General features: G+C 42.5%; 1 protein-coding gene across 1 annotated transcript; it reads left to right on the top strand.

The window, feature by feature from the left end:
• The first annotated feature begins 237 nt into the window (after positions 1-237).
• LOC137854199 (uncharacterized) lies at positions 238-25,609 on the top strand. The gene is made up of 14 exons (XM_068677326.1): positions 238-852; positions 3,854-3,973; positions 4,906-5,025; positions 6,140-6,259; positions 10,479-10,601; positions 11,683-11,765; positions 12,906-13,031; positions 13,862-13,907; positions 14,910-15,043; positions 18,204-18,332; positions 20,784-20,898; positions 21,389-21,523; positions 22,761-22,886; positions 23,688-25,609. The coding sequence occupies exons 1-14, from the start codon at positions 627-629 to the stop codon at positions 23,807-23,809; spliced, it is 1,725 nt and encodes a 574-aa protein (XP_068533427.1). The 5' UTR covers positions 238-626; the 3' UTR covers positions 23,810-25,609.

The following is a 25,609-nucleotide window of genomic DNA, read 5'->3' as shown; positions in this document are numbered from 1 at the left end:
TTTGCTCAGCAGGAGAAAAACATCGCTCTAAATTCACTTGGCCACTGTATTTTTAATTTCCACCCTTGCTGATTTGCAGTCTCACCCGACTGAGTTGGGAGCTGTTTGCCCAACGGGGCTTTTGTTCTGGCCTACCCCAAACTGGAAAAACCTGTTAGCGTGCAAGCTTTCTTTTTTTTTTTTTTTTTTTTTTTTTAATTGTTGGTTGGTTTTGATCTTCCTCTCCCATTGGCAGCCCTGCTTGTACACATGCAGACAAGGTGGTGCCTCCTTTCATGTGCAAGGCTGCCCTGCGGAGTCTGAAGGTGGTTTTGTCATTACCCCACAGCCTTTCCAGCCTCACGAAGGCTCTGGTGGATACTCCAGGAGTTAAACTCTGCTTGTTCTCCGCAGAATGAGTTTAGGGCATTATTTTACTTTTCTTCAAGCAAAGGGAGGGTGTTTGAGTATGGCTCTGGTCTGGCCTTTGCAATAATATTTCGTGCAGAAGCTTGTCTCCTTTACAGGAGCTGCACGCGGTGTAGGGTTGACATCTGTAACACCAAACAGCAAGTTAGTGCTGTGGCTGAGCTGTGAAGAAACTTGTTATCCCGTCCTTTTCCTTCTCATCTTGCTTTGGATCAAGAATGGGTCAACTGTGTGGACGGTGCATGCAGCTGCTGCGCGACTTCGTGGCCTTTGTTCAGAGGATGTCCTCGGACCTGCTGCACAGCATTAAGGAGTGCTTAACCCTGATAATCAAATGCTCCTGCCTGAAGCAGGGCAGCTCCAAAGCCAGGCAGCTGTACAAGCCCGTCCTGCAGCCCCACGAGCGGGTGACAGCACAAGAGTTTCTGCAGCACATCGAAAGAGGTAGGAGCACGTGTTGTTTGAAGGGGTTGTGAAAGGGCAAGGAGATGCTTTTGGGGGGTTGAAAACAGGTGGGGCATAGAGCAGCTTGGTGGTGTGGGAAAGGACAGAGCTACAGAGCGCTGTGTGCATGGGACACCTGGAGCTGGAGCGGCACAGCAGTTGGTCTGGGTACAAATGGTCAGCCCCTTTCTGCGGTGCCATCACTGCTAAAACATAATTCATGCAAATATGTTTCTTATAAGCAAGTCCTTCTGGTAAATGAAGTTAACTTTGTGAGTCCGGTCAAAGCTGGGAAGAGTCTGCACAGCACTGCAGGAGCCCCAAGCTGTTCGAGGCAAACTACGGCGTGGTTCTGGCTGCGGTGTGCACATCCATCCCTGCGCTGCCTGCAGCACAGCTGGGGTTGTGCTGAGGGTGCCTGCGTTGTACATGGGGAAGGTCAAAGTCACCCTGGGACAAGTGCCATGGGGCTCCCAGGGCTTCTCAGGCTGCAAGAAGCTGATCTGCAGTAAGTGCTTTTGTGGAAATGTTCAGACACAAGGCTTGAACACCATCACGGGATTCTGCTTGAATCACAGTAGATCCCATCACTCCTAAAATACCTCCTATGCTTTACGTGTTAACTCTAATCCCCCCCCTTATCTTCCTTGGGTATCCTCTCTATCCTGTCCTGAGATACAATGTATTAACAGGAAAGCTTTTTTATTATTATTTCATTCCTACAGTCACAGAATGTCTTCTTGGATGAATTCATCTTGTTGGTTGTCCAGCCTAAAATCATTTCTTGTCTCACACTTGAAGGGGGTGCAGTTGCCTGTTTGTTTGTGCTTTGTCTCACAGCCACTCACACGTATTGTGTTAAGCTTAACAACACTGGGCTAAAGCTAACAGACAAAATTGCAGGGCCTTCTACTCTCATTTGCATGAAGGGTGCGGGACGCCACAAACTACTATTTCTTTACTGGCCTTTTTGACGTAAAACCATCTTGTGAGGTGGACCAAGAGAGACGTTTACCCTTGGTGTGACACAGTTAATGCTGTTTGGAACGATCTGTCATGGGACAACCTCTGGCATGGCCGTTGTGGTGCTGCTTGTTTGGAACATGCCTGGGTCAGCCTCAGCCGGTGTCCTTACTCTGTGGGTGCCGGGGTCCCCGTGCTGTTGATGTGTTTCACTAACTGTTGCCTATCAAGCACTGGCTAAATCCAGAAGTCCATATCCAGAATAGGACCAGACCTTTCAGCTTTGTGTACAGTTTTTCCAGGGCCAAACATTGTATTCCAAAGACTAGCATGCTCCTGACCATGTAAGAGTGCATTGACAGATCAGGTGTAAGGAAAGGGTGGTCTGGAAAAAACAGTGAGAGCAATATGGTCCTTTGTAGCACCCACACAGGTGCTTCCTGAAAAGATTGTGTATGTTTTCCTGAGAAATCCCTTTTTCTCTGAGATGGGTCTACAAGGGGCTGGTCCATCTTGGCTCCCGAGGAGCTGGGGTGCAGCAGCAGGGAGCCTTGAGCTTCTGTGGCAGCAGTGCAGAGGTGGCCGTGCATGCTCTCAGCAAGGTCCCAATGTCTGTGAGAGCAGACCAGGGTTAATTCTCTGAGTGACCAAATCCTGCTGCCAAGATAGATAGAAGCACAGAAATCTCAGAACGAGAACCAAGACACATCCCTCTTTAAACACTTGCCTGTGTATTTGATTCCAAGATGAGGCAAGCCCATCCTCAATTTTGGAAAAAAATATAATAATCAGAGAGCTAACACTTGGACAGATGGAATGTAAGGAAAGACTTTGTGGTTGGTCATACTCAGCCGTTAGCTAGGGCAGCAAATGCTTGATATTAGAAGTAGGTAAAAATGCACAGCTATGTGGGAGATTCAGATAGTCAGTGTGTGAGGAATGGAATTAGACCACAGGAAGAGATTATTGTTTTTTTTTTTTTTTTTCTAAAACTTTACACACACTGGCCTTCCCTTTGTGTTTATTGTTAATTATTAAACAAAACTGAGCTTTATATGAAGCAGGTCTTCTGTGAAACACTTACCTAACCCTGAAGGTAGGAGTTTGTTACTCTTGACATGGCAGCTTTTAATGGCTCGAGATATTGTCTGAGTTTTGCATTGAGGCATGTGAAAGCTCACGCTCCTCACATCCCCCACATCTGTTATCCCATGGGAAGTAAAGTAGCTAGATCTTGTTGTTCACAGAGACATTTCTACCTAAAATACTGCTTTAATCTCTTGTTTAAAAATACATCTTGAGCTTTTGTGCTCCACCAGTGAATTATCCTACATTACCTTTTCAGCAGTTTATACTGTTGAGCATTGGTTCAATGGCCTTTTTTTTTTTTTTTTTTTCCATTCCATGCATTACAAGCACATCATACAGTGACTTACAGAAGTCATGTGTGACTGCTATTGCTGGACTCGTGGTGGTTATTACTGAACATCTGGTTTATTCCTACTATCATTCTCAAGAAGAGGTAGATTCATGCTAGGAATTTGAGCCTGAGGCAAGTCCATTTGCAATCTGTGTTGCTGGTCCCTGATATCCTTTATTATACTGCAATAGAACCACAGCAAAAATAAAAAGTAATAAATTAAAAATACGTACCTCTTCTATAGCTTATAACTAAGAGCACAATTTTCGGTGGATATATTTTAACAAAGATGTGTGATTCAGGAAGAGATAAAGTTTTATGGAGAACAAGAACACCTTCATTTATACTAGATTGCATAAAAGTGTCTAAAGGTTATAATTTATCTTGCTTCCAATCACTAGTTTCAAGAACACCATAAGAGCCATTGCCAAGGACGGGTTATTCCAGGTTCCTTTATTGCAGCTGCTCCTGGAAACATGAGTAAGGGCAGATGGTCTATATGGGGTTGTTGCAGTACAAATATCTTTACGTGTTTTTTGGCTGTAAACTTTAATTTCTCTGTGTGAACCATCCTTTTTCAAGTGTAACTGAGTCTGTGCTATATCTGTATATCTTTAGGTTTTGAAACGTCACCACTTGGAAAGGACCCTCTGGAAGCCTTGAGGACCTTAGCTTTCTCAGAAAACCCGGGCTTACAGCAGTCTGCTGCTCTCTATTATTTGCACATGAGCCAGCACAGTAAGTTATCTCAGTGCATTAGAAATTTTTCACATAATTATAAATAAAATTATCTTTTCGAACTGTGAAACTTCCTTAGATTCATTAATCAAGTTTTTTTCCTTTCATGCTATATTGCTTGCCAAGGAAAATGGAAAAGGTGTCATTGCCACGCGGGCAGAGTCATTCTAGGTTTTACTATGAGAAGATATCTCAACATTATAAAAGATTGTCATTTACCTAATTGTAATACTTCTGAAAAAAAAATCAGCAGAATCCCAAGTAGTTAGAGTATTCTGAATCTCCTGAGAGTCACGTAGTTAAAAGTCTGGTGGCAGGAAATGGACATACATGTAGTGATCTTTTAATATTTAATATTATATATTTTTTGAAAGAGGACAAAGCCCTAGAGGCTAGATTGTAGTGGAGACAAGAAGGAAACATTATGCTTTGTACCCACTACTACATGGGAGTGCTGGGCTCCTGAGGTACTTTTTAAACAAGCAGAAGTCACCCTTGATATGCCAAATAAGATTCCAGCAAGAGTTTGGGTCGTGTATAAAGGCAGAAATAGCAGCATCAAGAAGAATGCTATTTATTTATTTATTTATTTATTTATTTATCTTTATTTTACCTTGAGCTTTATCCCATGTATTTCTTCTGGCTAAAATGTGCAGACCGCCACAACATGAGGAGCTGCTGTGAGGTGGAATGACCTGTTTGGTAGCAAGGCATGTTGGTTCTCTTCCCATAATGTTTTTGAAGTACTTGATTATTCAAAACCTGTTCAAGAACTTTGGCCTGTTTTGCCAGTAGCAAGGTAGTTTAAATGGTGGGGAACACCACTCAGCCCATTTACATGTATGGTAGCACCTGGGGCCCAAGACAAGAGAAAAATGTGAGAAACCCTGGTTAATGATGAGACTTCTGAGTGTTTCCTCTCGTTCCTGCAGTGAATATTCCCCTGCCAGCAGAGCATCTGGAACCCTTCTATGCCTTACTACGGTCTGCTGACCTGGAGGTGCAACAGATGTCTTCCTTGTCCCTTGTCAACTTTCTGCTGGAAGGAAATAGTGAGTAATTAACAAAATATTTCTTGTTCTGGTGTAAAAGCTTCTGTTCAGCAAGACTTAGTGCAGAGGTAGGGCACATCTCTATAGCTAAGTCTACACAAATCCAAAATCCTGTTTTTGTGTTCTAGATAGGACAGGTGTGAGTCTGTTTTTGTTTGCAAACCACATAGATTCTGGTGTCATCAGGATATATTTGGCCTCCGATGCTATATCATGTGGCAAGAAATCTTGGATCTGTGTGCAAAGGCTGATAATTTTTTCTCAGGCTGATGTGGGAATAGCTATGCTGCTCTCATTCTTGGATTGAGAGCCCACCACTTAACTTTTGAAACAATAGGTACGGCGCTCAAAAACAAACTCAGTCTATGAGGTGGTGCTCATTTCCCTGTTATTTATTAACTGAGCCTCGGTCTTAAAATGCTTACGGATTGGGAAAAAAAAAAGTTTAGATGTTTAGTAGAATTTAGTAGAATTTGCTTTATTCTGTAGCTAGTAGGGCCCACCTAATTGATATAAGGCCTGGGAACTGCAGATGACACACTTCCCAGTAGAGCTTGATAGACAAGGCATTAATGCCCCACTCATCCTCAATGGAGAATTTATTATTTCATCTACTACTGCACTCCCTGGCACCTGGGCTACAACAGGTATCCATCACTCTATCCCCTACCAACAGAAGATAGGATTAGTCTTCATTGAAGCTATTTTTTCCTTTCATTTTCTTTTTTCAAGGATCTTGCTGCAAATAATATCAAGTCACTATTTACAAGTTAAAAAAAAATTAAGGTAGATTTCAGGACTAAAAAGGGGAGCATCTGAGTAAATTGTGAACCTGTTGGAAAAGAGCAGTTGTAGTTTCATGAACCTTATGTTTGAAAACAGACTTTCCAGCAGAAATGTTTGGGAGCATCTGAACATCTCTTACACTGTTTGAGTCTAAAGATAGATAAGCAAACCAAGCTTGTGCGTGCCTTTCAGGCTGTTTCTATGCTAGGTCCATTTTTCGTAATCATAAGATATGCCTCAAAGCAATCAAAGGAAGATATATTCTTTTCACAAAGGCATTAACTGTTTACTTCCTGGTTTGTCCATTTGTTCTTGAATTTATGAATAGTTGATAAGGAACTGGTTGTGCAAATGGGTTTACTTGAGCCAATTCTGGACCTGCTTGAGTCAGATGATCCCACTGTCCAGTGTAATTCCTGTGCCTGCACCATGACTTTGGCTGTTTCAGGTGAGTATGCTGTTCTTTCCCTTTCTCCTCTGCAGTGAATTCATTCAACTCTTGTGACATATTTCAAGGTGACACAACTTATTTGCAATTGCTTTGAGTCAAAAGAGGCAGCAGCAAATTTTAGTGTGCTTATATCAGAAATTCAACATGTTGGGATTCTGGTTAAGATCTTTTTCTCAGCCAAGCTCATTTAAAACTCCTCTTGTAGATGAGGCTCTCCATTTATCTTCATAGCCCTTCAGGGCATAAAGTATATGTTCCAGAAATGGAACATAGCGATTCCATCTGCTGTTTTGGGATACCACATACCTCAAGCATTGTTACAGTCAGAAGACATACATAAATGCTGCAGAAGTTGCATTTTGAATTCATCTCTTCTGAAATACAGGTAACCAGAAATGTGCAGTATTCCAGTTGGGGTCTCACCGATTTTTTTACAATGGCAACCAGGAAAATACGTTGTGTGATACATCTGATGATTGCAGTTGCTCATTATATCATTGCATCATGGTGCTGTTGTCATCCTGCAACTGATTTAATCGCTTGGTCGTTCTCCTCCTCTGCTGCTATGTCCCGCAGACATCAGTTTGTTAAGGGTCTGCAACAAAGCTCAGCCCCAATTACCAAAAGAAAAGTTACCACGTTGGTCTCCCAGAAGGCTGAGAGAGGCAGGGTGGATGTGTAACTTTCTCACTTAGGTACTTATGTTACAAAGGGGGATAAGCAGGATCCAACTACATCAAAGTGCTGATTTGCATTTTATCCCATCTTTCAATTATCTGCAGGTTTTAAAATAGTTTTCCCTTTGAAATATATTTTTAATCATTGCATATTATTACAGTCAGGTTAAGTACACTGCATTCTATATTACTTTGTATGGAAGGCAAATCACTTAATTTAAATGCTTTAATTAGGCATCTCATCACTAAAATTTTAGATGCCTTGAACTAGGAGTTCTTTCTTTATGTATAGTCAGTGAAGTTTTGCTCCTGAAGATCTACAAAGGCAGATTCCTGTGCCTGTTTTAAGCGACACACAGAGGAAGGGACTCCTTTAGGAACCTCAAGATATTCTTTAGTCCTGAAGGTTCTCTGGCCCTCCTAGATGTTTCTGTCTATCCCAAGATGTTGGGAACCCTCAGATGCAATTTGCCTTCATTCTCTGTTGAGGATGGTCACCTAACACTACCGCATGCTCTTTAAAAAGCTAGTGTATTTCTGAGCACAAGTAGTTCATGTTAAACACTCAAGAAGCTTTCAAACTGTATAGGAAGTCATCTGCTGAACAAAGAGGTAGGCAGTGCTGTAAACACATAGGTTGGGTTGCTGCCTGGGATTCAGAGCAGGTTTGAAGATCTCTGTCTCAGCTTAACTAGGCTTTAGATGGACTGGATACATTTATTTCTTTTTCAGAGTATGTTTTGCTACCGTTGCAGTGAGACTAAAGCAAGAAGCAATTCAGTAAACTTTAATTCTGACTCATAGACTCTGATACCTTATAGGGTCCATTTGAGAATTCTGTTTGGCCATGGCCTTCAAGTATGCCCTTCATGCTTAAGAATGATTTTTAAAAGATAAATACGGAAGCAGAACAAAATCAGGAAGATCCTTTAGATAGCTTTGAAGTGACTAAATCTATATATCCAAGAATGGCAATGTGTCTAAACTCTGCTGCAATAACCATCCAAGACTGTGCAGAGTGCAGCTGTTTAGAAATGTGACTGCAAGTTATACATGTGAACTGCAATGTCCGAGACTGACCAGCTGCCAGAAATAGCTGAAAACAAAAACAGCAAACAAGACCATTCAGATTAAAAGGATTTCAAGGCCAGTTTGTTCCAACACCAGCATTTGCCCGCACAGGAACAGGACATACGTACATTTGCAATTATCTGCAGCTTTTCAACCTGTGAGTGAAAGTAATCAGTTCTGGGATAAGAACTCTTCTCAGAGAAGAGCAGAACTCAATGTTCACAGCAAGGGTGCAGGGAGGCCTGAACATCTGCACTAAGCTAAGCAAAAAGGATGCAGTGCACATTCAAAGCTGTACTGTCAGAAAAATTTTCAAGCACACAAAGAGCAGAAAGTGGAAAGAAAGAATTTGTAGACGCAGGTTTCCAGGTGAGTTATTCAAACCCAGCTAGAGTAGATGTTATTGATTGTCCTACTTTAGAATACGATAGGGACATGTGTTTCCCTGTCACTATGTACCTTGAAGATTTTTCTTTCTTTAAGAAGCAGAACTGGCTTCTCTGGGCAACCTGTGCCAATACCTCACCACCCTCAGAGCAAAGAATTTCTTCCTAATGTCGATCTAAATCTGCCCTATTTTAGTTTACAGCCATTACTCCTTGTCCTGCCACCTGACTCCCTGATGAAGTCCCTCCCCAGCTTTCCTGCAGGCCCCTTTTAAGCACTGGAAGGCCGCTGTAAGGCCTCCCTGGAGCCTTCTCTTCTCTAGGCTGAACAACCCCGACTCCCTCAGCCTGTCTTCACAGGAGAGGTGCTCCAGCCCCTCGATTGTTATATTGGAGAAATGATCGTCTACAAAATTGACCTGAAAATTTCACCAGTGTAATTGCTTTCCACGTGACCCGGCTATTTTTAAATACACGTCTTTTCCCAGAACAATTATTTCACTTGAAATTGAAAATATTTTTTTTCCAGCATGAAAGCATTTCCTTAAGTATAAAATATACATGTGAAGGCAAAAAGAACACTAAAAAGAGAACACTATTCTGGAACACTAAGCTAATCTCAGCTGAGCTATACTTGAGTAGATATCCTGGATCATCTGTGTGTCAGTTCCCCAGTATAGAACAACCCCAGATATACAAGTAATGTTTTTTTCTCTTAGCTCTCTAAGTTAGTTGGCACATGAAGAGTTGATCTGATCCAAATACCTTCACATTTCTTGCTTTCTTGTGCTTCATGTTTTTCTAGCAAGCCTTCAGAGACTGGCCATTGTTTAAACTGTCTAGAAATGTACATAAATAAATCAATACTCAAATAAAACTCCAAAGGACTTTAGTTTTGCTCAAATAAACAATGAACGATATATACTATGGACTTTACTTTTTCTGTTTGTGAAGAAATCTGCAGAATACTGTGATACTGAGAGAAATCTTCACTGGTCTAATTCACATTTTAAAGTCATCGACTTCAAAGAAGAACACATTATTTCAAAACCATGCCATTAGTATGCTTATAAGTAAATGAGATAAGATACAATCAGTGAGAGAGGACCATAGCCATCTCAGTGTGGCAGCAGGTTATTTGTTGCAAATGTTTTGTTGGCCTCCTGGCAGAGGTGTAGAGAAGAGCACAAGGGAAGGACTCTCTTTTCCATAAGACTCAGCTGAGGCTACCTACAGTAAGTCCAAAACAAGAGGAGCAGAAGTAAAAGCAGATTTTTTAATAAATTAAATTGTATTGCCTAGCATAGTATAACTTTATCATATGCAGTATACGTATTTAGACAGTATATAAACACGTTATATAGTATTTGATATAGTATTTTGTAGTAGTATTTAAGTATTACTGTTATTTTTTATTTTTTTTAATCCAGTGGTCCCAAGGAACTCTGCAGATCTTTTTTTAAATTCTTCTTGTACTCCAGGATGGTGAATACAACTTTACCACCTAATACACTGCCGTGCAAGGAAGTATCACCACTTCAGTGAAGCAGAATCTTTCCTAATTCCAGTAGTTAAGGCAAATTCTGTCTTTAAGAAACCTGTGCTTTGTTTGTAGCTTTCCCTGGGGTGGTACAGACGCATTCAAAGAGAGAAGGTCCTGAACACACCCTGCTAAATTACTTCAGTATTATCCATAGTTAATTGCATAGCTTTTGGTTAGCACCTTGTGAATAGCCTGGTCAAACATAGCAGGGATACAAGGCAAGCATGACACTCTGCTAACCCATTCAAGGAGAGTTGCATTGCTTTTATCTTAATCGTCCCACTCACAAAACAAAAGCAGTGAAACAGCTGTGAGCTATGACAAATATAGAAATCACAAGTTAGTGCTTTTGCTTTGAGCTCTTGAAAGTTTTAAGAGGTTCCCTGGAGTACGCAGAGAGGTTTTGATCTATACAAAAGAATCAGAGAAGTGAACTGTAAAGAAATCTAGTCCTGCCAGATGTCCTGCTCTTGATTCTCAGTAAGGTGCTACTGCTGGGCAATGTCTCATTTCTTCCTTATTCTGATTTTCTTCCCCAGAATCCAACCGAGATGCTATTGGTGCAGCCCGAGGAGTTACCCCCCTACTGTCTCTTGCCAATTCCTATGATCCTAGAGTCCAACAAAATGCAGTTGGTGCAATTCTCAACCTCACACAATCAGGTACCTTCTGACTAATGGTTTAGCTAGAATTGCTGAAAGAAAACATCTCACCAATAGAAAAATACATAATTCAAAAGAATTAAGGCAAGAACAAAAGCTTATCTGAGCAATGAGTGATTTCCTTTCACTGTGGTATTCACTGATGATACCACATAGGCTGATGATTTCAATTTGGCCTATCCTTAGCTAATGCAAGCCCTTTTTTGTGTAGTCCCAAAACAGGAAGGCTTGATTTTCAACCTCAAGGAGTTAAAGTACAAGGAATTAGATCATTAAAGAGAGAGAAAAATCATTTATTAAAGAAATAGTTTGGTCTATAAAGCTAGCAGAAATCTGCTAGTACTTTTAAGCGATCTCAGAAGCTTATCTAATGTCAAATTCTAGGATTGTTTGACTTATGTCCCTAACCTGATGTTGGATGATTCAAAATACAGATATTATGGACCTTCTGTTCTTATTAAAAGCTCCTGGGATTTCTGCTAACAGCTTCAGCAAAAGCAGCATTTGGTCCTCTGCAACAGAGCTACCATACAATAGCTCTGAAACAAGACAACATTAAATCCCTCCTATTCACATGGCATCATTGTGCCACACAACTGGATAGCACAGTCCTGAGTAATGCCTCTTATCTCTATATGGTAGGGAGACTGGTTGGCAAGAACTGTTAGAGTTGGCAATTACACTTCCGCTATTATTCAGTATTTTGTTTAAGTTTTGTTTGTTCGTTTTATATGAAAATCACAGTGAACTTTGTACCTGAGTATTTTCCAGATTCTCCAACAATTCAGATTGACAGTCGGATCTTGGAGGTCTTGTCCAGCCTTATTGATTCTGTGATTCTCTGAACAGGACTAGCGGAAAAACAGCAAGGGCACGATCAGTCAGCCTGCTAGTCATTTTGCTGAAATTACTGCATACTGCTGTCTTGTACAAACTCTCAGCGCTGTGCTCAGATGGTTGGATGAGTGTCACCGCTCTCTAGAGTCTGTCAGTTGTGCATATACCTGTTGAATGATGCCTCTAGACAAGAGGGAGGGAAGGGAAAGGATACACTAACAGCACCTTGTTTTTTTAATGGCAGAGAGGATCCAACAGGTCCTGTGCAAGGAAGGAGCCCTGCCCGTTCTCATCTTTCTGCTGGAGTCTCCTGACTCAGAAGTGCAGGTATGGCTCAGGCAGGTCAGAGTTTCAAATAGGAGCAGCATGACTGTAGGGAGAGCACAAAACACAGAACTGGGAAATGAGAAGGTGGAGAGAGGGGAAGGTTTCTCTAGAGAAGTGGGGCGGCACGTGAGAGCATCCTGGTGACACGCAGCTTGGTCAGACACCATCTATTCAAAACACCTGATTTGTTAGCTCCACAGGAGAAAGCTTATGATGCCAGCGCACACTAAAGCATGCACAGAATTGCTCTGCAGCTACCTTTCTGTGTCTTTTGGATCATCAGACCAGTTGCTGATAGGCCTGTTCTGCTGCTTTTTTGGCATCCTTTGATCTTCCGCTCTAAGCAATTTTACTAAGTGTTTTAAAAAGCATAACTTGCAAAGTGTTTTTTTTTCCCTCATTTTTATACATGCGTGGGAAATCTTCTTACTTTATGCCTACCCCAGACACCTCTTTGTGATTCTGCATACTTAACAGAGAACTGGTTCTTGGTTTAAAAGTTTGCTAATGAAGAACTATAAATCAGAGCTGTAAAGTTTAAAATCCGCTATTTCATTCATCCAGAGAAGCACAGGATTGTTTCCTCCACTGTTTATATTATCTCTGTTCAGTTCTCTAGTAAAAGTCTGAAGTGCTGGAGCCTCCAAAAGTGCTTTCCCTCATATTCATCTTAAAATTTCCCTCTCTGCAGTTCAACCTGTTTCTTCTAATTATACCTCCCCAGTAATACATGCTTTAATATATATAATCCTCCCTAGCGTTAACGTTTAAATCCTTTGAAAATGATCTCTTGGCATGCTAGGGCAGTGACTACATCCAGCCTCAGTAAAACAAAGTATACATATAATACAGCAGATGTAGGTGAGCTAGCTTAGGTGTGAGCAGAGCAGCACATTCCCAAACACCCAGGGACCTCACGGGTTTGTGCAACGTGCGCTGCCACAGCACGACTGCTGTTGCTTGTCCTGGAGGGAGCCCACTCAGACCGTTATCATGCCTACCCAACAAAATACCTGAAAATGAAAAAGCACTTTATTTTCATCAGTTCTCAATCTGAGCATTTTTCTGATTTATTTTTATGCTCTTCAGTGTCATCACGGTGACTGCTTCTCTCCCTGTTTTTTTCTTGTCTGTCTGCAGTATTACAGCTGTGCTGCCCTGAGCAACATAGCAGTGAATGCTCAGCACCACGAAGCCATGCTGAGAACCGGTGAAAGATTCCTGCTGCGTGTGCTCACCTCTCTCCTATCCTCCCCTGTGGACAAGGTAAAGCTGTAGCTTTCTCTTTGTGTGAAGGTTTAGCATCAGAGCAGAGCAGAACTATAAAACTCGACTACCAGTTTCAGCATTGTACAATTCCGCTTATATACTGCACCAAAGCCTCTGTGGCATCTTTCCCATGAGGAAAGATAGATACGTAGGGAAATCATTAAAGTCCTGGACACTTCCTTTAGGCTAAGACGACCTGTTTTCTTTAAACTTGAAACTCTGTGTGAAATGGTCTGTTTGGGCTCTCGCTATCTGTGATCATTGTGTTTGTGACTGCAAGTATCTGGAGCACCTATTATGCTACTACTTCTCTCTCTCTTTCAATATACTTAGCTTTGACTGTATAGCTTCAAAGCCTAACATCTAGAAAACCTTGCTTTGCTGGGAGCCATACACTGAAAAAACTTCACTAAGATCCAATTCAGGATTTAAAGGGGAGAACTTTAAATTCTGTGTAGTCCCTCCTCGTTGGAAAAAAAAAAAAAAAAAAAGCAAAGCAAATGAAGAAAACAAATTCAGTCCATATATTTTCTTGTAATTGATTTGACATTTCTTAACTAAACCAACAACTGAACCTCACTGGCTCTCTTCCTCATCAACAGGATGACTAATGACTAATGCTAGAGGAAGTTAAAACAAATTTGTCAAAACTTTGACCAAAAAAAAAGTGTACAAAAACTTGTGCTCTGAAGATAATGTGGTAGCTTGCTAGTGTTGTCACATTTATTTTGAGTACAATAGTCAAGACCATGCACTATTGAATCCACTACTCTTTTTCTCTCTCTCTTTTTTTTTTTTCTTTTTCTTTTTCTGTTTGGCACAAGCAGGTGTCAAGCCAGGCATGTGTTTGCCTAAGAAATTTGGCTACCAGTGGTAAGTAATATCTTGGAGATAAACAAAACACACTTTTTCCTTTCTCTCTCTGCCTTTCTAAGCAAGCAGTACGGGTTGGGAACCTTTCACATTAAAAGCAGAGACACTTATTTCTACTCTTTAGTTCGATGTTACAAGGAGAGGGAGGTGCAGCATGCCCAACTAAACCTGCCTCAGAGCTCCCAGGCATGAGGGGGAGTACCCAGCGTGAGAGAGCCAGCACAGGTCTTGCATGCACAGAGCCCTTCTCTCCCTTCCGTGTTCCCCAGTCATTAAACCTGATCAGGACAGAACGTCTCCTGAAATTGCTGCTTGAGCAGGGGCCTGCCTTCTCCCAAGGCACGAATCTGCCTGTCATTAAACAAAGTTTTCTCCCAAGCATTTGTCATCCTCTTAAAATATCCTCTCCTATGAAATGCCCGTGATCCACTCCTGTGGCGTACTCCGGAGATGAAAGCAGAGAAGCCGCACTCTCAGTGCCAGAGCCTTAGGGTCCGGAGCAGAGGTGTTCATCTAGCAATTGCAGAGGCACCTCATTTTCCAGCTGTCACAGTGACTGCGGAGCTGGGTGTGAAGGCACTGCTGCTTCGCTCCCTGGCGTGGGCTCTGTGGCCTTTGGGACTCCATCTGCTGGCTGCTCTGGCGGTGCCTCCAGTGCCAGGGAGCGCTCGCTGAGGTAGCAGGGGAGGCGTGAGAGGGCCATGACCGAGACAGATGGTGCTTGGGGAGGCCTTTCTGTCTGCAGCAGGAGCTGCTGCCTTCCCACCAGGCCTTAGGCCAATGAAGCACTCAGAAAATGCCCCTCGTTTCTTCTCACCAAGGTTCAGACACAAAAAGAAGGGTGTCCGAAGCTGCTTTCAAACCTGCATTGATCTTTTGGCCAGAGGAGCCCACAAACGAGGTTTAATTCTTACAGCCAAGTACCCAGCGTTGTCCCATCCCACAGAGATCGGGACATCCCCTCTAACCTCATCACGTTTCACCATCATCTTCCCAAACCAGCGGACACCCAGGCTGAGATGGTCTCCCAGGACGTCCTGCCCAAGCTGTGCTCTCTCCTGGCCTCTGGCAGCGAGGCCGTGCGGCGCGCATCCGTCGCCCTGCTCTGGATCCTGTCCCAGCACCCGCACAACCAGGTAGGGGAACTCATCCTTCCTCACATCCTCGGATACAGGATGGTTCCTTTCCCCACACTCAGGGCAAACACCACCATTAGCAGTGCAATGCCAGGCAAACACACAAAGTCTGACTAGAGATAAACTACAGCAAACAAACAAAGCAGACACTTCTGCTGTACTTTCAACCTCCACGTAAAACAGCGAAACCAGTAAGCAGCGATCAACAAATTATTATTTTTAAATATGCTTTTCCATTACAGTGTTTAAAGGCATCCATAGGAATGTGGACACAAAGGGTTTTTCGTAGGTATCTTAAGGTAACAGTAACCTCTTAGGAGTGATAGTTTGGTCAGATAAAGAAAAAAAAAAGGAAAGAGAGAAAAAAGAAGCAAGAACCTCTCCTGTCAGGTTGCTTTAAGCAGCAGTGACAGCCTGGGTAACCACAGCTGGCCTCTGCCTTTTGTGGCTGAGATTTGAAATGTCCCCAGGGTATTGGAGTGTCTTACACCTTGTTGCATGTACACAGCACAGTACAAGCCAAATCTGGCCTCCTCTAACTTGGGGACACAATGGACAAATTGGGAAAGCTGAACACCTCCGAGGCAGCACAGAGCTTCCCAAGGGTTTTGAGCATGCCGTGCCAGCACCAAACACCCTCCTGGCGTGTGAACTGCCTCCTGCAGCCACACACAATCTGCTCTCAGCAAGCTTGCCACTGACCTAGGCAGAGTTAGCTGGGGGCTATTTGCACAGCAAAAACATTACTACATCTCCAGGTTTGTTCTAGTGAGCAAACAGGGCTGGCCCCGAGGAGCGAGCGTGGCTGCTTTGTGTGAGCGAGCCCGCACGCTCTGAGAAGAGGCTGACCTCTCCTTCCTCACAGCCTGCCTCCCCACCTCTGTGCCTGCTCTGGCCTGGTTTTTCAAGGCTTTTCAAGGTTTCTTTCACTCACCCAGACTGAATTCTGAGTGCCTGAAAGAGGAATTTCTCCATGGGAACAGCTGCTGGAAAACAAAATGCCTCACAAAGCTAACCTTTACAACCAAGTCAAGTGATGCTTGAATTATTGCAAATGCCACACAAGATACAATACAGCAGAATTCATCTGCCCTTTCATTACCACGAATCAAAACTCTGAGGGTGCTTTGCACGAGTTCCCCTCCCCTTTCTTTTGGTCCCCTGGCCTGGCTGCTGACAGCGATTCCTGGCAAGTGCTGGACAACTTCCCTCCTGCAGGGGAATTTTACTCAGCCAAAGGAGAGTCCAGCACTAAAACAGTAAGGAAAGAGTCAGTCTCTGTGGGAAATGGCCTTTTAAATCACATTCCTGCCCTGGAAATCAGAATGACAAGGATCTGCCAGCTCCAGGTGATGCTGCAGACTTCCCACTCCAGATGCAAAGACCTTTGCTTCGCTCCCATCGTGCTACCTGGCAAACAGGGGACAGATGACGTTTATCCTGGCAAGGGGGGTTGAATAGAGAACTGCAATTCTGAGCATAGGTGCTGCTGGAACGCTTTTCCTTGCTCTTTTACTTTGAATCTGGGGAGAAGCTGGGTCAATACTCGTTTGAACCACTCAAACCACTTCCACTCAGATTCTCTCGTGGTTCCTCACGCTGTGCAGGCCTGAGCCAGGAGACAAAATCTGGATCCCAGCTGCACAACAGCCTAGAAAGAGGTTCAGCAGAATTTAGAGTACTGTCACTTGCTGATGTAGGGCTGCATAACCTGAAGAAGCTTGGCAGGGAAGTCATTATGTATTGGAAAGTTCATTTAGAGCCTGTAGACAATTTCCTCCTCTCAGGCTGCAGCAAATCAAATAATGGTACTGTAGTCAATGGGATTATATGGAAAAGAGGACACACAGTCCAAAAGCACAGAAAACAGTCATTAATGGTAATTGAATTGGATAATCTAATATGATGTGGTTTCTACTGTTAAAGAGAAGGAAAAGTAGAACTAGAGAAAGTTTACAGCCATACCTGCATATAGGATTCTTTAAATGGTCTGAGTTTAGCCATAGTATTGCCTTTTCCATCTATTTGCATGTCTGATTTTAGGATTGCTGGTTGTGACAGTGCTTAAAATGAACATAAGTGGAGATGTCAGGTAAAAGAAAATAAGATATAGTTTTGTGATTTAATCTAAGCAAAAAAAAAGATGCATGTTACGCTATTTTTAAAGACCTCTTTCCATGCTGCTTCAGTCATCCCGACATTTTCCAGACTCAGAATTCCTCCATTTTTCTCAGTTGTATATAGGACTGATGACCTGTTTTACACTGAACACACTCGCCAATGTCACATTTTCTAAGTAATGTGAATAAAGTAGTCTGTTACTAATGAACATGAGAACTGCACAAATAACTTATTCTTAAGGAAAACAGACTGAAAGAAAAAATATCCCAAGAGGAAATCCTACATTGCTTTCAACTGTACACCTATCCCAGAGCCTGCTGAGATCAGGTTTCTCTCACAACCAGCAGTGTCCCCTTAATCCATACTGTTACTGAGGGAACTGCCCGGGCAGTGACCCAAACTGTGAGGTCTGATCCATTTAGTATCAATATGGTGATCGGAGGAAGAGTACATTCAGGGAGAAAGGGACTCCGTGTAAGTCCTTCTAAAATATTCACCACAGAGCAGAGAAACTTACATGTCACCTCAGAGGATGCTGGCCAGAGCATGTTACTAAACTGATGCCTGATCACAAAACATCCTAAATGTGAAGTCGTTACTGTTGGGAAGGTAAATAGTTGGGGTACTTAAGGACACAGTGCTGCTGCTGCTTCTCCAAGTACTCCCTTCGCCTTCCACTCCTGTCCCAACCACTCCTCCTCCCACTCAGGATCACACATCCTTCCCCTGGCTACAAGAGCTACTGCTCACATGGCTCAGCAGCCCCTGGGGAGTGTTTGATGCAAGCAAGGTGCTGCAAAGGAAGAATAAATTCTAGACATTTATAGAGTAAAAACTGGACCTTAGAGGCTGCAGCTCTCTATAGCAAGTGCCAGTCAGTAGACCGTGTTTTGGGAGGAAAGGCACTGGGTGCAGCTGCTTTGCTGCTGGATTAAAGGAACTAAGCAATACCCTTCTCACAGTTTGCTGCAAAGTTGCATTGCTGTGCGTTGGTGCTGTCTGTACAGGGTGTAATGGGAATCCTGCTTGCTCTTCCCAGGACGCCCTGGTGTGTGCCGAGCTGCTGCAGAGCCTGGGGACGCTCCTGTCAGCACATACGACAGACCCTGTGATTGCTGGCCATGCTGCTTGCATCATCAAAAACCTGAGCCTTTCCAAAAACAGAGAGGTGGGTACCCGTTTTTTTCACTGAACTACACCCTGGTATGCTGTGGTTCCATTTATATAAAACCAGCATTACCCACTGAAAGGTTTTATTATTATTACTTATAAACCATATGCCAAGTGTACTCTGCACAAAATTGTATGAATAAAAGGACCTGATGTGCCATGGGGAAAGGTTTTCCTTTTCCAGTACAATGCAAACAAGCTAAAGAAAACAAGAAATGTCTATTTTTTCCTATAAGTGATGTGTTAACTAATTTGAATTCCCACATCATAGATATAAAACATATTTCTGGCAAAGATATTCCAAAATAATTTATTCAGGAAAATCCATGGTTGGTTAGAATCTGAATCCTGATTTCCTAGCTCTCACTCTTCAAATGCCTTCACTTATCTATATATAGCATTCAAAAGTGATCTAATTTCACTCCCAGTTTGTTAAATATATTCCCAGCTCCTGATGTATATTATGTCTGTTTGGCCAGATACTTGTGCCAAGATGCTACAGACCTCTACCACCGACTTTTCTAATGAAATCCACATCCACAGATGCATTTCTCTTCTCCTTACCTCTAAAGGATACTCAGTTCTCTTAGCCACTTTTAGAAAGTACCACTTTTCTATCACCTCAATCAAACAGTGCCACTAAAAACAATCAATTTGAGGGGGAAGGGAATGCACCAAAATCCTTGCCCTTTGCTTCACTTTCTAGTACACACTTTTGGGGACTTAATTACATTTTTTTCCTTCATTCGTTATCCAATTACTGCTAGTTCCAGACACTGCTTTCCTGACACATCCAGTGTCTGAAACAAGAACCTTTCTGCTTCTGTGACTTGCCTGATTTCAGGCTTAGAAACATCTTTTTCCTTCCCTTTTTTACATTGTTAATTCCCATTTTTGAAGCTCTTGTGCTCTGTTTAGCTTTATCAAGATCAATTTAGACTGAAATACCAAACCACAGTGCAAAATAAAGTTGTCTCTTCTGCAGACAAAGATTATTCTTGCATTCCTTTGTCCTTCTCTCCCATGATGTAAGAGAGCACTCAATCCACCTGGAATAGATTTAAACCACTCAAAAGGAAAACTCTGCTATGGGTCCATGAACCTGACTAATGATGAGGAATGGGACAAACCTTTCAGCAAGTTTGAAATGGGGATGTGAAGTTCCAATAAAATTTTTCACTTATACTAGCAAAGATAGGAATTATATTAATTTTATATAGTCGTGAAATCAATTTTTGCAGGGAAATGCATTTCCTCAAACTCAAGGCCCACATGAGAAGTAAAAATGGACCATGCTTTCAAAGTTTGCTTTAGGAAAAAAAGCCATATTTGTCAGTTAAATTTTGTGACTTCATCCTGTCATCAGCAGGGAGCTGGTTCATTTTCATAAAAGCTTTATATTGTGCCTTGTAACATATTTATCACTCACTGCACAAACACACCCACAGACAAGAGTAGGAGTGCCAGGTTTCCAGGGTCAGTTCTAAAACACATCAGAGTCCTTGTGACAAGAGGGAAAAAATTGTTGTTTTTATGGCAGCAAGACACAGACTGCGACAGTTTGAAAGGCAGGAGTCTTGAATCCAACTTCAATCACTAAGCGGCAAGTTAAAAAATCGCAACATAAAATGAGCATACAAAAAAGATGATCTCTTTTGTTGGCAGTCATCTGAGCTCCCTCACGGAGGCGTGAGCAGCTCCCATTATTAGGATTTCCCTATGAGCTGGAGATTCAACTTCCCTAATAAGTCACCTATGGGTGACTCCCTCAGGATTCATTCCTTGGTCTCAGGGGCTTTTAATCCAGGTAGGCACAGGCTAAGTCTCCTATCCATTGTCAACTCAGTCTCTAAAATATAGATCCCGATGCAGAGATGTGCTGGCCCAAACCACCTTTGGCATAGCAGATTCAACCTAAAAAATGAGGTGTACACAGAAATGTTTAATTTGTAATAACCCTCCACAGAAACAGGACTCACCTTCGTCAGAGGTCACCTCCTATTCCTGCAGATCAGAGCATTTCAACACTAGAAAGTTTTCAAAGCCTCAGATGCAGAGAATCTGGTAAACTTCCACGTTTCCCCATGCTCAGCCCTGCAGTACTCATCTTATTCACCTCTGCACCAAGACTTTAGCAAACGACAGCCTAATTCTAACATACAACCCGATAGGGTGGCAATAAACCAGTGAAATCTTTGAGGTCCAGGAGTGCTCTGTGATCATGAGAACATGCCACAGACAGCAGGCCCTAGGAAACACCTAAAATCAGGTGTTCTCTGAACAATTCAAAGTGTTTGTCAGCTGGCTGCATTAGATCTGGGAGAAGAGAGATTTCCATCACGTTGTCCTAGCCCTCAGTATTGCTCAGAGACACGCAGTACTTCTGAAGCCCTTGGGCACCACCAAAGCATGATGGAAGTGCTGAACATCGATCTCCTTCTTGTTGCAGAGAATCATCGAGAGCCCGTGTGTTGAAGGTCTCCTCCAGGCCTTGCTTTCTATTGACATCCGAGAAGACTCTCTTCACTACGTGACGTCTTGCCTTGCTGAGCTGACAAAGCAAGGTAGGGAAGCAACCTCACCACGAATGGCTTCTTCTGAGAAGCGTTCGCATCCTTCAGTGATCCTAACGGGAGTCAAAGCCCAGGTCTCTCCTTTAAATTCACTGGAAGTTTTGCCATAATCTGGCATCTGCTGTGGCTGCCATGCAGCCAGTGACATGCCTTATTTAACTCTGCCAGAGGTGCCCAGCAGCTGTGAACCTTGTGCACAAAATGGTGCAGTCTTTCAGAACACAAACCCAACAAGGCAGAAATCCCACAGCCTTTCTCTGAAGCAAATCCAGTGACCTACCTGACTGAGAGCATGACTTCAACACACGGCCCTAGGCTTTGCAACCTAGAAATACTGCAGAGGTTCAGCACTTATTTTGCTTTTCCAACTCTGTAAAGGATTTCTGATTTAGGCTATGGGTTCTGGCAGATTTCTTACCTTCTTTTCTAGGGCACTGGAGTTTCTGCTTACAGACTGCTCTCCTGTCTTTCTGTCTCCTAGAAGGAGCCACGTTACGCATGGTCCAGCGGATGGATGAACCCCTGACGAAGCGCTTGGTGAGACTGGCTGGCCAAGTGGAGCATACCGAGCCATCCTTCCAGGCTGCCTCCATCATCCAGCACATGATAGACCACGGTAACTGTCACACAGCACTGACTGTGCTTTCAAAGATATTTATGGCTGTCTGAAGAGAAATGAGCCTTTTTCCAAAGGAGCGAGCTGTCAGGTACTGAGCAACCTTTAGCATTCCTCTGTCATCTTCCATCTGGTCTCAGCTAATTTGTTAGCTCAAAAGAGCCTGCACTCACCCTAGAAATACAGACGTAGCAGTGCATGAGTGCACAGGAAAGCCAAGAGATGAAAAGGGACCATAGATAAAGATCTGAGTCAGGTGTTTGCTGCCCTCTTCATGCACTACCATTCTGCAGGGCTAGCCCGTAAGCCAGTTCTGAGGTCCTTAAAAACAGGTTTAAGCAGAAAGTTGGGATGATGTAAAATACTCCTCACCAAGGAAATGAGAATGTTTCAGACGAGGCATTGCTGCACCTTTGTGTGACCTCTGCCAGTATATACAATGTGAGGGCATTCCCCACATATAGGAACAGAGGCTGGTAGAGACAATTGCAAGGGTTTTTGTGTTCCAAAATTTTAGATCACTTCTCCTTCCTGATCAGGAGGAGGAAAGCATCTTCCTGAAGCAAACACTGCTGTTGTAACTCTCAAATAGACTAGCAGGAGCCATGAAGTGGGTTTTGAGAACATAGTCTATGCATTTTAAATTTCAGTGAGAGATAATGAAGAGAGCATAATTTTAACCTGCAGAAGACAAATAGTTTTATGCCCAAGATACTTGCCCTATGCAGCTGAGGACATCAGACTTGCAAGAAAAAGGTGTCCAGATTATTCTTGTCATGTTCTCTAAAAAAACATGGCTAGATGTTAATCCTTAGATGTGAGAGAAACCGAAGACTGGAGGAGGGACTCTAGTAAGGGAAAATACAAACCTGTTCCAATCCTACCATCGACTATTTGCAACAGAGTGGACCCTCAAGAAGTGATCGAGTCCGACAGCATTATTGCTTCAAAATGGGTGAAGCATGAAAGGCTGATCAGTCTGCACGTCAGCACGTGTCTCACACAAGGATGGGCTCCCCAGCGTGGCAGCCCGTTCAGCAGAAATCCTGCACATCCTTTACCTGAAGCACCAGTGCTACCATTAAGGGTTGGAAGCCCTTCGCCATTCCCTCCCATGACCCTGGTAGTAGCTGAGGGCAGATGGGTCATTGCCAACCTTAAATGTCATTGCAACAAACAGCTTTAGAAGTGTTTTAAAGGCTCCTGCTGACCTCCGGTTGTTCTCCCATTTACGCAGAAAAAATGATGCGTTTGCTGAAGTGTCACATCAGAGAGATTCAAGCCTACCTCGAGAATTTTCTTTCGCACCAAGAGATTCGCTTCCAGCAGCTGGGCATTTCCACGTTCTGCAGGTTGCAAGCAGGTACGTCCTCGCTGCTGGGTGCTGCCAAACGCTGCCTGCTCCCGTCAGAGGCACACAGGCACGGCCCTGTCACCGTGTGTCACCTGCACTGCCCTGCAGTGACACTGCTGGGCAGCTGCCGCTGGGGCCGGCCCTGCTCACCAGAAGAAACCTGAGGGTAGCTGCTACCTTACCTGTTTTAAGATAACTGAGAATATCTGATAGTAAAGGCAGATTTCATTTATTTATTTATTTATTTTGAACTAAAGGCTTTCAGATCTGAAAGAAACAGAACCCAAATTTTTGTCCAATATGAGGATGCGTGGCACTAGACTCAGCTTAAAAGCTTTTCAGTTTTGAAATTTTAGTTTATTATACTTCAAGTTCTGTTCCTTTTAATATATATAATATATAAGTTGACTAACGATGAGAGAGATAATATGGTAATAATTTATAATAATATATAGTGTGTATCTTCACAAATGTAGAGCCAGTGCCAAGACCCTGATACATCTTTGTATCTGCTATACAGAAACAGTACATAAGGCTGAATTTGCCAACTGTGCTTTAGCCATCTGGATCAGGAGAAGTGAGCAGCAAACATTCTTGAACAGTTGTAAGAATGAAAATCGAACTAGTATCCACTTTGTGTGGTAGAAAGATATTGTTCTATCTTCTATATATTTTTACACTGTAATAAGAAACAACAACCTTATCCAACCAAAAATAGAAACATTGTAAGCATCTGCATTAAAATGCATGGGAAAACACTTGGAGAGGACAATTACTGCAGCTTGCCTAACGCTTCTTTTTCCTCTTCAGATCCAGAATTCTCATTAGCATTCAGGAAAAGCCAAATGGCCAAACTCCTTGAGCAAGTCCGCCAACAAACAGAAGAAACACAGGAGCTCCTTAGGGCAGCTCTTTGCCACACAGAGAGTTAGTATTTAAGCTGGATAGCTTATGAAAACTTACCAGATCCAAGAACTTTTTGTGAGGACAACTCTTTCCATTGGCTCCTGTAGTTAAACTTTTCCTGCTACTTGCAGTTTCACTGTACAAGCAGCAAGTGCACAGCACCTTTATGAAAGGGATGTTCCAATAACGAGAACGGGACCAGGTCAAAAGACAATCCCTCGGATGCTTTGTCTGCCTGCTTAAGTGTGCTTCATGACCACGGCTATGCTCCTTCCAGCTGCTTGGAAAACACATGTTATGCTTGGATAATCTTCGCTGTTTTTTTGTTTTTCCTTCCAAAAATCAGAAAAAGCTGTATTCATGAGGTTTTATTCAGGCAAAAGGCTGATTCTACCGAAGAGGCACATTTCAAGTATGCAGGCTACTTTGCATTCGTCTCCATTTTATTTCTGTTCCATATCTTGTTTCAGAGCATACCCCAGCAACACTAACTGCATTAACACATTCTATAGAAGTAGAAAACTGCCTGCAGGTTACTGCAGAAGGTAACCATGGAGGGACAACTCTCAGAAAAAATGCAAACAATTTGTAAGAAGCAAGAATAGAGAAGCACTGTGGCTGATTCTTGTATACACTACCAGCACCACTGTCCAGCACAAGAGCTAAGGCCCACTGAGGCAGGTAAATGTTACGAGCATTGCACAGAGCATGTTCAGAATATAGCAGCTACCACGAAAGGCCTGTGAGATGTGCCTGAGGACAGAAATCTATGTTCTGCAACTGGTACATTATTTCCAAAGGGACCTGCAAAAGGGAAAGTGAACAAATTTGACAAAATTAGGAACTGATCTTATATTCTGATATCTCATTTTAAAAGGAGTAAGAGAAGCCAAAAATGTACTAGTATGCTTAGTTTTGAATTCAACTAATTTTTGTATCTGTACACAGGTTACTGAACAGCCTTCCCTTCCCTTTTCTCCAGTGGGAACATAGCTGTCTCATGGTTCTCTTTGCCAATCAAAACAGTGTTTTTCAGAAAAAAAAAAAAAAAAAAAAAAGTAGCAGAGAGCCTTGAACTTATAGGGCACTCATTTTTTTAATGTAGCTTTTTATTTCTAGGAGAAAGGTAATCTAATCATAGTCATCTAGTACTACCAATAATTTACTAATAATCTAATTACACCTTTGATCTATACACTTACTGTTTTTAACATTGAGAAACTGGCTGAAGCTTCTTGTTGAACTGACTGGAATACTTAAATTTTGGGATTACTCTTTTATACTGATTATTGCTCCCAGATAGCATAGTTTCTTATGGAAAACAAAATAGAAAAGTCTTTGGGGGTACTTCTGACTGTGGTACCACACCAAAACACAGCTGTAGAGCTGCTACTGGGTACAAATATGGAATACATGTTGAGGCAGATCTCGAAAAATCATTCTGCCAAGTAAGAGCTCACCATTTTACAGTGTCCCAAATCTCTAAGCTTTGGTTTGGTGCTTAGGGTAGGCTTTTTTGTGTTTTTTTTTTTTTTTTTTTTTTTTTTAGGTTAATGTTTAATTTCAGTAACTGCAAGTTCTCTCCAATTATAAGGTTAAAAACAAAACAAAACAAAAAAACAACCAAACCAAACAAATATTTAAAAGCCTCTCTACAGCACAGCAAAAAGCCCTGTTGAAGAACAGAGTAGACAAATCTTAGATAAAGCAGTACGGAATTATCAATATTCAATGGGACAGACAGGAATTTTCTTCTGAAATTTCACGTGAGAGACCCACGCGCTCACTCCCAGGCAGTAGGGCTCACTGAAGCAGAAGACTAAACA

This window comes from Anas acuta, chromosome 3, assembly GCF_963932015.1.
Source record: "Anas acuta chromosome 3, bAnaAcu1.1, whole genome shotgun sequence".
Lineage (NCBI taxonomy): Eukaryota > Metazoa > Chordata > Aves > Anseriformes > Anatidae > Anas > Anas acuta.
The sequence above is the reverse complement of the archived record's forward strand: the minus strand, read 5'-3'. Positions and strand labels throughout refer to the sequence as shown.